Here is a 12,137-nt window from a genome sequence, read left to right as displayed (position 1 = left end):
ATATATATATAAAATATAAAAATATTAGTAAATAGCTTTCATTTATTGCCAAGGCAAAATTTCTCATTTTAGTTAATCTAATATTTATATTTTGAATATTTATTCCAGCTTCACTTTACAAAGATGTTTTTGATAGTTTTTGTACCCAATAATACCCCTTCTTGCGACAGCAGTGTAATATGTGTTGTGTTTTTGTCTTCTGTCACAGATTTATATGAATGCAGCATGGCATGGCTGGGCTATACCTTTGTTTCTATTCTTAGCCATTCTGAGGTTGTCATTGAACTACCTCATAGCCAGGTAAGACAATGATTCCTTCCTTACTAGTATGTTATTGAAACTGTGTTAAATATAAAATGTTGCCTAAATTGAACAAATTTCAGTTTGTTAAGGTGTTGTATATTAGCGGAAATTTCCAGTCGTAAATATGAATATACTACTATGTCCACTCAGACAGTCATTATCACTGTACATATACAGTACATGTATTAATGCAATGCCTGTATATTATCACAGAATAAACATACATGCATATGTATTTTGTAATATATAGAAACATACTGTATATGTAGCACAAACAAACTGATTTAATACTGTTCTGTTTTTCTTTAGAGGATGGAGAATTCAGTGGAGTATTGTGCCTGAAGTTTCTGAACCTGTGGTAGGAATGTTTTTCCAGGGGAAAATTTGTCAGTGACTTTTTTTCTGTTGTGCATATTTAATTTTTTCCTTCTTCCAGGAACCTCCAAAGGAAGATCTAACTGTGTCTGAAAAGTTTCAGTTAGTTCTTGATGTTGCACAAAAAGCACAGGTAAATTTACACTTGAATGCTTATAGATTTTCAGACTTTTATTTGAACAAAAACCTGTCCATTGCATGCACACTATTTGTCAAGAATTTGGACACACTTTACTGTTTCTCCTGATTTTGAAAACTTTTTCATCATCTAAAGCTTTTTGCTATTGTGTATGCATTTCTTTACAAAACTAAAATTTTAGTTTAATTAATTAATTTTTTTGGCCTGAAAGTGAAGGATAAGCAGCCAACAACTGTTAAGCACACATGGAAATTCCTTTAATATTAATTAAAAAGTAACCCAGAATGCACCTCATAAAGTTATTTGAGAGAATGCAAAAACTACATGAGCTGTGTGATCTAAAGAGTTGTTGTTTTATATTTTTTGGTCACTGCTTAATTCACATTCTTCCGTTCATATTATTTAATAGTTTTTGAGGACTTTTATTTTTATAGTATAATCTGAAAAATAGCCATAATAAATAACTGTTCCTTTTTTAATCTCGGTTGTGATTTGGAGTTTTTATGGACACTTTGCATATTGTTCTTTTTGATCGACGTGAAATTAATGTTTCTGCAGAATCTTTTTGGTAAGATGGCAGACGTGTTGGAGAAAATCAAAAAGTAAGTAGCTCTTTTAAATTTTATGGTGATGGAAAAAGTATGAGATGAGAGGACAAATTCATTGTGTTCATTCACAAAACTTTTAAGTTTCAAACTCGAATGTACCATTTTTGCAAACAAACACAAAACTGCTGATGGAAATAATATGAGATGGAAAGAAAGTTTCTCAAGGGTGGTGCAATAAGTTTTGTGGGAGCATTGAAATATAATCATAACCTGAAGTAAACTAATGAATGTTTCTCCATGTTTGTGTGCGTATGTGTATACATCAGTTTGTTCATGTGGGTCCAGCCTGAGATCACTCAGAAATTGTACATCGCTCTGTGGGTGGCCTTCATCTCCTCCTGCGTCCTGCCCTACAAGCTGATGGGCTTCATGATCGGTAAGATTTATTACCCATAACTCCTCACATGTACGCAGTCACACACAAACAAATGCTGTCAATAAATGGCTTATTGTTGCTTTTATATCAAACATAGACACACTGGGTTTATTTGTGTGCTTTGAGTCATTTTAGCACTGAAGGAAGTATACAGATCAGATAATGGTGCAAACATGCTAACACCTAAACGTAGTTAGCAAGAGCAAGAGACAATTAGCAACAAAGTACACTATAGTTTTTTTGTTTTTTTTTTAAAGTTAATATTTTTATTCAGCATGGATGCATTTTTGTTTAAGCAAAAGTGACAGATTTTTACATTGTAAAAAACAAATCTAGTTAAATAAATATTGCTTTAACTTCTATTCATCAAAGCATCTTTAAAAAAAAAGTAAGTAAAAATAAAAAATGATGTATATATATATATACATAGACACACACAGGTGCATCTCAAAAAATTAGAATATCGTGAAAAATGTATTTGTAACTTATTTCAAAAAGTGAAACTTTCATATATTCTAGATTCATTACATGTAAAGTAAAACATTTCAAAAGTTTTTTTGTTTTATTTATTTTTATTTTGATGAGTCAAAAATCTGAATTTTGTGCAAGATTTTAAATTTTGTGCAAAATTTTAAATTTTGTGTAATTTCTTTTTTTAGCAAGTTAAAACCATTATGGTAAATTAAGTGTGCTTCCATCATGGTCCATAAAATGAAGACCACTCAAAAATTGTACATCGCTCTGTGGGTGGCCTTCATCTCCTCCTGCGTCCTGCCCTACAAGCTGATGGGCTTCATGATCGGTAAGATTTATTACCCATAACTCCTCACATGTACGCAGTCACACACAAACAAATGCTGTCAATAAATGGCTTATTGTTGCTTTTATATCAAACATAGACACACTGGGTTTATTTGTGTGCTTTGAGTCATTTTAGCACTGAAGGAAGTATACAGATCAGATAATGGTGCAAACATGCTAACACCTAAACGTAGTTAGCAAGAGCAAGAGACAATTAGCAACAAAGTACACTATAGTTTTTTTTTTTTTTTTTAAAGTTAATATTTGTATTCAGCATGGATGCATTTTTGTTTAAGCAAAAGTGACAGATTTTTACATTGTAAAAAAAAAATCTAGTTAAATAAATACTGCTTTAACTTCTATTCATCAAAGCATCTTTAAAAAAAAAGTAAGTAAAAATAAAAAATGATGTATATATATATATACATAGATAGACACACACAGGTGCATCTCAAAAAATTAGAATATCGTGAAAAATGTATTTTTTTGTAACTTATTTCAAAAAGTGAAACTTTCATATATTCTAGATTCATTACATGTAAAGTAAAACATTTCAAAAGTTTTTTTGTTTTATTTATTTTTATTTTGATGAGTCAAAAATCTAAATTTTGTGCAAGATTTTAAATTTTGTGCAAAATTTTAAATTTTGTGTAATTAATTTTTTTAGCAAGTTAAAACCATTATGGTAAATTAAGTGTGCTTCCATCATGGTCCATAAAATGAAAGTTAAACTATTAAATATGATGGAACACATCTAAAAAGTTGTTTTGTGTTGTCTAAAGTTGTAGTTATTTTATCATTCTCATGGTGTGCGTCTTTTCTCTGGCAGGGCTTTACGCGGGCATTCAAAAAGTGAAACTTTCATATATTCTAGATTCATTACATGTAAAGTAAAACATTTCAAAAGTTTTTTTGTTTTATTTATTTTTATTTTGATGAGTCAAAAATCTGAATTTTGTGCAAGATTTTAAATTTTGTGCAAAATTTTAAATTTTGTGTAATTTCTTTTTTTAGCATATATATATATATATATAGTTTTTGATATTTTTTTTATTTCAGTTTTTGTCTTATTATTTATTTAGTTTTATTAACAACATTTTTTTTGTAGTTTTAGTTTAATCCTGGTTTCCACAGTAGAGCAGTATTAGATCATTAGATGTAGAAATAGTTGAATGTTTGGCTTTAGGTATTTTTTTGTAACTTATTTCAAAAAGTGAAACTTTCATATATTCTAGATTCATTACATGTAAAGTAAAACATTTCAAAAGTTTTTTTGTTTTATTTATTTTTATTTTGATGAGTCAAAAATCTAAATTTTGTGCAAGATTTTAAATTTTGTGCAAAATTTTAAATTTTGTGTAATTAATTTTTTTAGCAAGTTAAAACCATTATGGTAAATTAAGTGTGCTTCCATCATGGTCCATAAAATGAAAGTTAAACTATTAAATATGATGGAACACATCTAAAAAGTTGTTTTGTGTTGTCTAAAGTTGTAGTTATTTTATCATTCTCATGGTGTGCGTCTTTTCTCTGGCAGGGCTTTACGCGGGCATCAAGTTCTTTATTATAGACTTCCTGTTTAAGAGCTGCCCAAAACTCCGAGACAAATACGACACTCCGTACATCATGTGGAACAGCCTGCCCACCGACCCTCAGCTGAAAGAACGCAGCAATGCCACTGTGTCACGACGGGTGAGAGAGAAAGAGACAATGTCAGGCTTTAACACCAGCCTCCTGGCTGTTTTCACACTTTAAATGTCATACCTATTTGAACCGTTTGTTTCAAAGTGTCAGGCACTGTATATGTGTGTGTATGAGAGTCATGGGTGTTGCCTCGTAGGGGAAACATCAGTGTAGGTAGTTGACATGACAGTCACACATAATCTGTTGTCTTTCTCTCTCAGCTGTCTGGGTGTGAGAAGGTAGGGATTGTGATGTGCTTCTGCCAGCACCTGTGTATGTGTGTGTGTGTGATGAGACCTTTCTTCACCTTGTGTGTTTGAATCTAGATGCACAGTGTGATATGAATTTTGTCTGTGCTCAAATGGGTGAAAATTGGGTGAAAATTGGGTGATATATATATATATATATATATAGTTTTTGATATTTTTTTTATTTCAGTTTTTGTCTTATTATTTATTTAGTTTTATTAACAACATTTTTTTTGTAGTTTTAGTTTAATCCTGGTTTCCACAGTAGAGCAGTATTAGATCATTAGATGTAGAAATAGTTGAATGTTTGGCTTTAGAACACTGAAAGAAAGTAGTTGGACTGTGTTGAGAGACTGTACAGAGTGAATACTACATGCCCTTGAGTATGAGATCAATGGCGGTTGCCCTTCTCTTAAAACATCATTACACTGACAAAAAAAAAAAAAAAACTTACTCACATGAATGCTCAAACATACTAAAAATCTAACTGCATTATGTTGACATCTTCTGGATGACATCACCAAGGCCACATTAATAGAAAATATATATGTATCATATTTCACGAACATCCTGTTTCACCCAGAAATACATCACCGAATGGAAGTAAAATGGGAATGTAGTTTTATGTTGACTTTAATGTTACGGCTGAGAGGGTTAGTTAATACAAACTATTGAAATCCCTCTTTTTTTATGTTTAGATCCAGCCGGTTGTATCACGAAGTACTTTAGCCACCATCCCGGCCGGAGTGACCCGAGAAGAAGAGAGTGGCCGTGCACACAGCACAAAGAAAGGAGCATTCCATGAGATCTTCAACCTACCTGAGGTTGAGAGACCTCTGCCCGGTGAGACATCTCTTAGACTTGCTTCTTGTCTCATGAGGCCTTGCATACCGAAAGAAAACAGTACTTAATGGAAAAAAGGAAACAGACTTTTAAGTTGGACACACCAAACAGATTTTTACTCGCTTCTCTTTTCACTTTTTTTTAACGGCGTCTTCTCTTGCAGTATGTGAGAATGGATGGAGATGCTGTCTGATAAACAGAGACAGGAAGATGCCGACTGACTACATTCGCAATGGGATGCTCTTTCACAGAAAAAAAGCACGACTGAGTAAATGATTACAGAATTTTCATTTTGACTTTTCAAAAAGAAAAATAGAATATTTTCTCTATTCCTTCAAGAGACTAGAACAAAAAATAAGCATAAATGTGAAATTGAGAATGACAGCACCTATCTGAAATATGTTTCATATGACACTGCAGTACTTATGAAAAGTGTGTGTGTGTGTGTGTGTGTGTGTGTGTGTGTGTGATGAAACCAGCTGACCTTACTTTCTTTACCTTTGTGTGTTTGGATCTAGACGCACAGTGTGATATGAATTTTGTCTGTGCTCAAATGGGTGAAAATTGGGTGAAAATTGGGTGAATCCACCAAAGAAATGTCCAGGTTGCATATCACCACAAAATCAAAAGATAAAAATAAATATACATTTTTTTTTTAACCATTCAGGTTTTTTTCCCCTATATGCTTACAATTAAGCATATTTCCTATCCAAATTCACATTACTGTAATACAAAAAGTCATGTACTATGCTATAATTTCTCTAATAGGAATATTGATTTATTTTACATTTACTAAATTATTTTACAATTCAAAAATTATATAATCTTATGCATTACAGTAATAAGATTTTTTGCATTATGGTAATGAGATTGTGTGTTAGGGTTCTGCTTTATTGTCATAAAAAATGATGTCACAATGCAAATATGAATGAATTTAATGTAAAGTCTTTATTTTATTAATACAAAATACAATTTTCTTTGTTATTATGTGGTGAAATATCAGATGGACATTTCTTGACAGATTTTGTGTAATTCACCTTATTATTATATTAAATTTTTTTCACATTTTGTTTAAAAAATCATATTAATGTCATTAATTGACTGATCTGCTAATTATATTTAAAGTGCCCCTATTATGGGTAATGACATTTCATATTTTACAGAGACAGGAAGATGCCGACTGACTACATTCGCAATGGGATGCTCTATGTCACTGAGAAGTAAGAAACATTTGCTCTTTAAGCTGGCAACTCTTTTCACTCTCTTTCATGCTATTATGAATAATTGTGCACATTTTTGTACATCAACATTTGAAGTAGCAGTATAATCACAACTGGTTGTCCATCCAACAGCTACCTGTGTTTTGAGAGCTCCAGTTCAAGATCAGGGTCTTCAAAGAAGAACAAAGTCATCAAACTGGTGGACATCACAGATATCCAGAAGGTATGTACAGTGCTGCTATTTTCAACTAAAATTAAAAACGACTAAAAATCATTTTCGGTAATTGAAATAAAACTGAAAGTCTAAACTTACACTTGAAATAAAGCTAAACAGAAAAAAAAAAAAAAACCTAATAAAAATTTCAAAAGCACATACATTTACTAACACTTTAAATTAAAAACTTAACAAATGATAGAAATAAAAACGAATTCAAAACATTAATAAATATAATATTTATTATAAACAAATAAATAAAATCCTTTGCCTAATCATCATACACACACACACATGTAGAGACCACTTCAGACTTTCCTTTTCCTAGGCACAAATATTCTTGTTCTAGATGTTGTTCAGACAGCCACATGATGTCTAGTGGCCAAGTGTTCTTGTTCAGAAAAAGCAGTAGCTTTTTTCAATTTTTCTTAACTTTATAGACCGTCAACATGAAACGGCTTGGGAATTGTTTAAAAACGACTCGTTTCAGTGATTCAGAGTCGACTCTTTCTTTTGAGAGACAATAACTTTTTACACGGTGCACTTTCAGATTTAAAATTTTGCAGGATTTTTTCATTCACTTAGAGCTGTGTTACACTCTGCATGAAAGGTAATTTTCAAAAATCCATAATTGGGGCACTTTAATATTAATGACTTAATACAATCTAATTCAATTGAATGTTTACTGCTATTGTGACATTTTGAATCCATTTTCACGGACTGTGTGATGGGTATGCTCTGTGTGTGCATAGATAGTGTCATTCAAGACATAAAGGATCGCTTTGCTCAAAAAATGGAGTAGTTTCCACCAGTGCTATTTTAGTATCATTGAGATATTATTATAGTTTTTATTTTATTTTATTTTGATTAGTTTTTGTTCATATATATATATATATATATACAGTATATATTTAAATTAAAAACTTAACAAATGATAGAAATAAAAACGAATTCAAAACATTAATAAATATAATATTTATTATAAACAAATAAATAAAATCCTTTGCCTAATCATCATACACACACACACATGTAGAGACCACTTCAGACTTTCCTTTTCCTAGGCACAAATATTCTTGTTCTAGATGTTGTTCAGACAGCCACATGATGTCTAGTGGCCAAGTGTTCTTGTTCAGAAAAAGCAGTAGCTTTTTTCAATTTTTCTTAACTTTATAGACCTTTGACCATTTATCCTTCACTCACTTATTGGATATGAGCACTATGCCTTTTCAGTAGGTGGCAGCATTGCATCACGGACTGCAGCATGTACCTCACATAAAAAGGACATTTTGATTAAATATTCATACATTTTTGGAGTTTCTAAATTATACCTTTATGTTTTACATTCTGAATTTGGCAGATGTTTTTTATACAATAATAATTCACATTTGATTAGTTGTTGCTTTCCCTGGGAATCAAACTCATGACCTAGGTGTTGCTAGCACCATACTCTACTTTTTGTGCTACAGGAAGGCTCGTTATCATTTTATACAATTATAACACAGCTATAAATATGATCAAATTGATTTGCAAATATTCATATTGTTTTTGCAATTATAAATTCTCATCCTTTATAGCCGGAATACACTGGATGCCTTTTGTTCAGATTTGCAGTTTGGAACAACAAAAACTGCAGATTGTCTGTGTCCAGACTGAAAACCAGCCAAAAATCTGGGCAAAAGTTGTGTAGTATGTTCCAGCATTAAATGGACAGTTCACCAAAAATGCAATTATCATTTACTCACACTCAAGTTGTTCCAAACTATGAGTGTCTTTCTTCCGTTGAACACAAAAGAAGATATTTTGAAGAATGTTGGTATCCAAACAGTTCACAGTAGCCATTGACTTTCATACTATGCCATTTCTGTTGGTTTCCAACATTTTTCAAAATATCTTCTGTTTTCAACAGAAGAAAGAAACTACAGGTTTGGAACAACTCGAGGGTGATTAAATGATTAAAGAACTTTGATGAGAGAACAATGTCAAACTCCAATCTGAATGGCTGGTGTTCCACAATTTCCATGATGGCGAAGTTGATCCAAATTGACAAATCTATATTGTATTCAAATGCTTTTTTTTCCCCATGTTACGGCATTTTGTTACCATAATATGTAATATATCATGTTAAATAGGTATTGAAAAAAGTTTTTTTTTATGCTACTGTTACAGTTATACAATAATTAAACAAAAACTGTATAATAATTACAATAACTCTTGAATTTCTTTTTCCACAGTACAAAGTTTTATCAGTTCTGCCTGGGTCTGGAATGGGCATTTCTGTTGCCACCCCGTCAACACAGAAGGTAGTCAAGTCAAGTCAGATTGATTTGTATAGCACTTTTCACAATACACATTGTTTCAAAGCAGCTTTACAAAAAATCATGATGATAATGTTTATGATATCTTAAGATCTTCATGCCTTATAGTGGCATTTAGCAGATTAGAGCTGGAAGATCATATAATTCACGTTTTGTGATTATGTAAGCAATCAAGCATTTTAGATATACTATATTTTACATCGCACCATGAGTGTACTGTACATATGCTGATAAAGTTAAAGTTCAAATCCATTTGGTGTCTTTTTACAGTGACATCACCCTCTGTCTTATTGCTTTGATTAATGACTGAGTAAAGTCTGACAGTGAATCACTTTATCTTGTTCTCACAGCCACTTGTCTTTGGTGCCATGATACACAGAGACGAGGCCTTTGAGACGATCTTTACCCAGTACATGAAGATCATGACCACAGCCAACCCTGAGACGTAACTCACCCTTTATCCTTCTGGAGGATTTCTCATTTGGAAAAAGATGAGACCAGTGTTTCCTGTCTGGTTTACTGGTTAACATCTCAAAGACTTTTCCAACCTGAGGGATGCAGACGGCTTCTCGTCATGCGACTGTGACCTTTTTGGCTTTTTAAAGATGAGCACACTGATCAGTGTACAGACTTGTGTTTTCTACTCGTCTCTCAGTGATTCAGATTTCATGTCTGGTTTTATCCTGGAAGAGGTTTGTAAAATGAAGCCGATCACACAGGATGGTCTTTAACACTTTAAACACTGCAAGAAAAATCGGTATTAATAAGTATTTTTGCTCAAAAGAAAATTGACCACAATTTGTTCATTTGTTAGGTAAAACAAATGAAAATCTTAATTTAAGATATATTTATCTGAAACAAAGTATTTTGCTTTTCAATTCCATTTAGCTTTAAACAAAATTTTGATATTTTATACTGGAAAACAAGACAAAAATACTGATTAATATAAAATGCAATTTTGCAGTAATTGCATTATAAGGTGTGTTCACACCTATAGTGTTTTGCAGAAACAAATTGAAAGGAAATGTATTAATTTTTAATCAGAGTTTGAGCAATTTTAGGCACTTGTGCACTATATTCGATCTTGACCTTCGCAGCTCTCAAATTTAATTTATGCTAGTGGTCAGCTGGAAAAAAAAATACTGTTTTTTATTCAGGTCAGTTATAAAGTTAAACTTTGTGCAAACTTTCATTGAAAATGAATGTAAATGAACTTTGTCACTGCAAATCACTATCAGTGCAAATGACCTTTAAAACTGATAAACAAAGCCTTGTTTTTCTTTTCTTTTTTAACATTTGTTTACATTGTCGCTGTGTGCACAAATCGTACACACAAACTCACTTAAATCTCACCTCCCAGCAAAGTGTGCTTCATGTGTTTTTAGCAGAATATCTTCCCAAATTTTACTTTGGGAAAGTGTAGTTTCGAACGGTTTAAAATGCCTTTCTTTTATTTTTGTAATGTCATAGCAGTCAGCAGAATCATTGCTCATCTATTGATTCACTTACATTTGAAAACACTAGATATGAAGGGTGTCAAACTCAGAAACTAACATTTGGTTGCACTTTATTTTGCAGTAGTATACTTGCAGTGTACTGTGTACTTAAACAAGAAAGTTCTGAATAATATAAGGTAACTACTTGGGGTTAATATGAGTTCAGTTAAGGTTTAGGGTTAGTACCTACAGTAGTTAATTATAATAAGTGCATAGTACATACATGGTGAACAGGACTGTAAAGTAAAGTGCAACTGAAGATTTTTACCAAGTATTTCATGTATGTCCGTCTTATTGATAAACACTAGTTACTTGTAAATGTTTTGTCACTTTAAACTGTTACTAAATGAAGTAAAATTCAGTACAGAACATCTTCTATTCACATAACACATTCACAAAGCGACTCTAAACTCATCTTGATGACAATCTTTAGGCTCTTTTGAAAAATCTTTAGGTGAATCTCATCGAGAAATATCCAAATCATATTTTACCCCAAAATCAAAAGAATGCTAAGTAACGACAATGAATCTCTCTCTCTCTCTCTCTGTGTATATATATATATACATATATTTATATTTATATATATGAGAATTTAGGATAATGAAAGTATGTCACAATGAAAAAAATATGCAAAGAGGTTAAATAAAGGCAAAATATGACTTAAAAATTTCGGTTTTTGTGAGATTCACCCTTTAGGCTCATCCTGACACTAGAAACTAAAACATTTGATTACTTTTAGTGTAATTAACATTGGGGGAAATGCTTGACATCCAGTCATAAATTATTTCAGAACAGCTAATGTATAAACTATTGAAAAACATCCTGGCACAAGACAGCAACACATCTCCTTATTGGATGAAGTGGTAAATTCAGTACAATGGCAATAGCCTGTAATGCTGTGATTTACCATAAGTTCCATCTTGGAATATAAGAGAAATCTAAATGAATAAATTTTACAGTTGTATTTATAGTGGGCCACCCTTTTTGTTTGTTGCACAGATACATTATAACATTAAGAATTAATTTAAATAATTAGCTGAAAATTAACGTTCAGGGCCACATTTGTATCGAAGACATTCTAAAGATCACCATTTTATGAGAAAATACTGTTCATACTTTGTCTTCCCATACATCTGTTAGTTTACTCACACACATGAGGGACTGTTGAATGTTGCTCAGCTCCCAAAGATGAATCAGTGTATTTTACCAAAGGCCCTTTTGAGCTTTTGGAAGTCTCCCGCATGCTGGCTGTTGTGTTGGATGGCACTAATGAATGACACAGAATGAATCGGGTAATGTCTCGGTTACGTACGTAACCCTCGTTCCCTGATGGAGGGAACGGAGACATTATGTCGAACGACATATGGGGTCTCACTTGGGAGGCCAATCATCTCTGAGTTTAAGAGAAAACGCCAATGAAAATTGGCTAGTGGATTTTGCATACCTGAGCCACTCCCTGTGCATACGGGTATAAATAGGCGACAGGTGCATCCACTCTTCAGATTTTTGCTTC

General features: G+C 32.2%; 1 protein-coding gene across 4 annotated transcripts in view; it reads left to right on the top strand.

Moving 5' to 3' along the window:
- gramd4a (GRAM domain containing 4a) overlaps positions 1-11,145 on the top strand; it is a 64,111-nt gene extending 52,966 nt beyond the window's left edge. For 2 of the 4 annotated variants that reach the window (XM_016457426.1, XM_016457428.1), the window contains 14 exons: positions 209-300; positions 613-661; positions 740-811; positions 1,376-1,419; positions 1,692-1,734; positions 2,537-2,603; positions 4,140-4,294; positions 4,507-4,524; positions 5,232-5,376; positions 5,540-5,601; positions 6,565-6,596; positions 6,729-6,819; positions 9,045-9,113; positions 9,479-11,145. In XM_016457426.1, coding sequence (XP_016312912.1) covers positions 209-300; positions 613-661; positions 740-811; positions 1,376-1,419; positions 1,692-1,734; positions 2,537-2,603; positions 4,140-4,294; positions 4,507-4,524; positions 5,232-5,376; positions 5,540-5,601; positions 6,565-6,596; positions 6,729-6,819; positions 9,045-9,113; positions 9,479-9,577 — 1,038 coding nt within the window. In that variant the 3' untranslated portion in view covers positions 9,578-11,145. Of the gene's footprint in view, positions 1-208; positions 301-612; positions 662-739; positions 812-1,375; positions 1,420-1,691; positions 1,802-2,536; positions 2,604-4,139; positions 4,295-4,506; positions 4,525-5,231; positions 5,377-5,539; positions 5,602-6,564; positions 6,597-6,728; positions 6,820-9,044; positions 9,114-9,478 lie in introns of all 4 variants that reach the window. The other 2 variants (XM_016457425.1, XM_016457427.1) reach the window with 2 other exon arrangements.
- Positions 11,146-12,137: the final 992 nt, after the last annotated feature.

The sequence above is a fragment of the Sinocyclocheilus anshuiensis genome, unplaced genomic scaffold (assembly GCF_001515605.1).
Source record: "Sinocyclocheilus anshuiensis isolate Anshui unplaced genomic scaffold, SAMN03320099.WGS_v1.1 scaffold1016, whole genome shotgun sequence".
Lineage (NCBI taxonomy): Eukaryota > Metazoa > Chordata > Actinopteri > Cypriniformes > Cyprinidae > Sinocyclocheilus > Sinocyclocheilus anshuiensis.
This window is presented reverse-complemented; position numbering and strand designations above follow the sequence as displayed.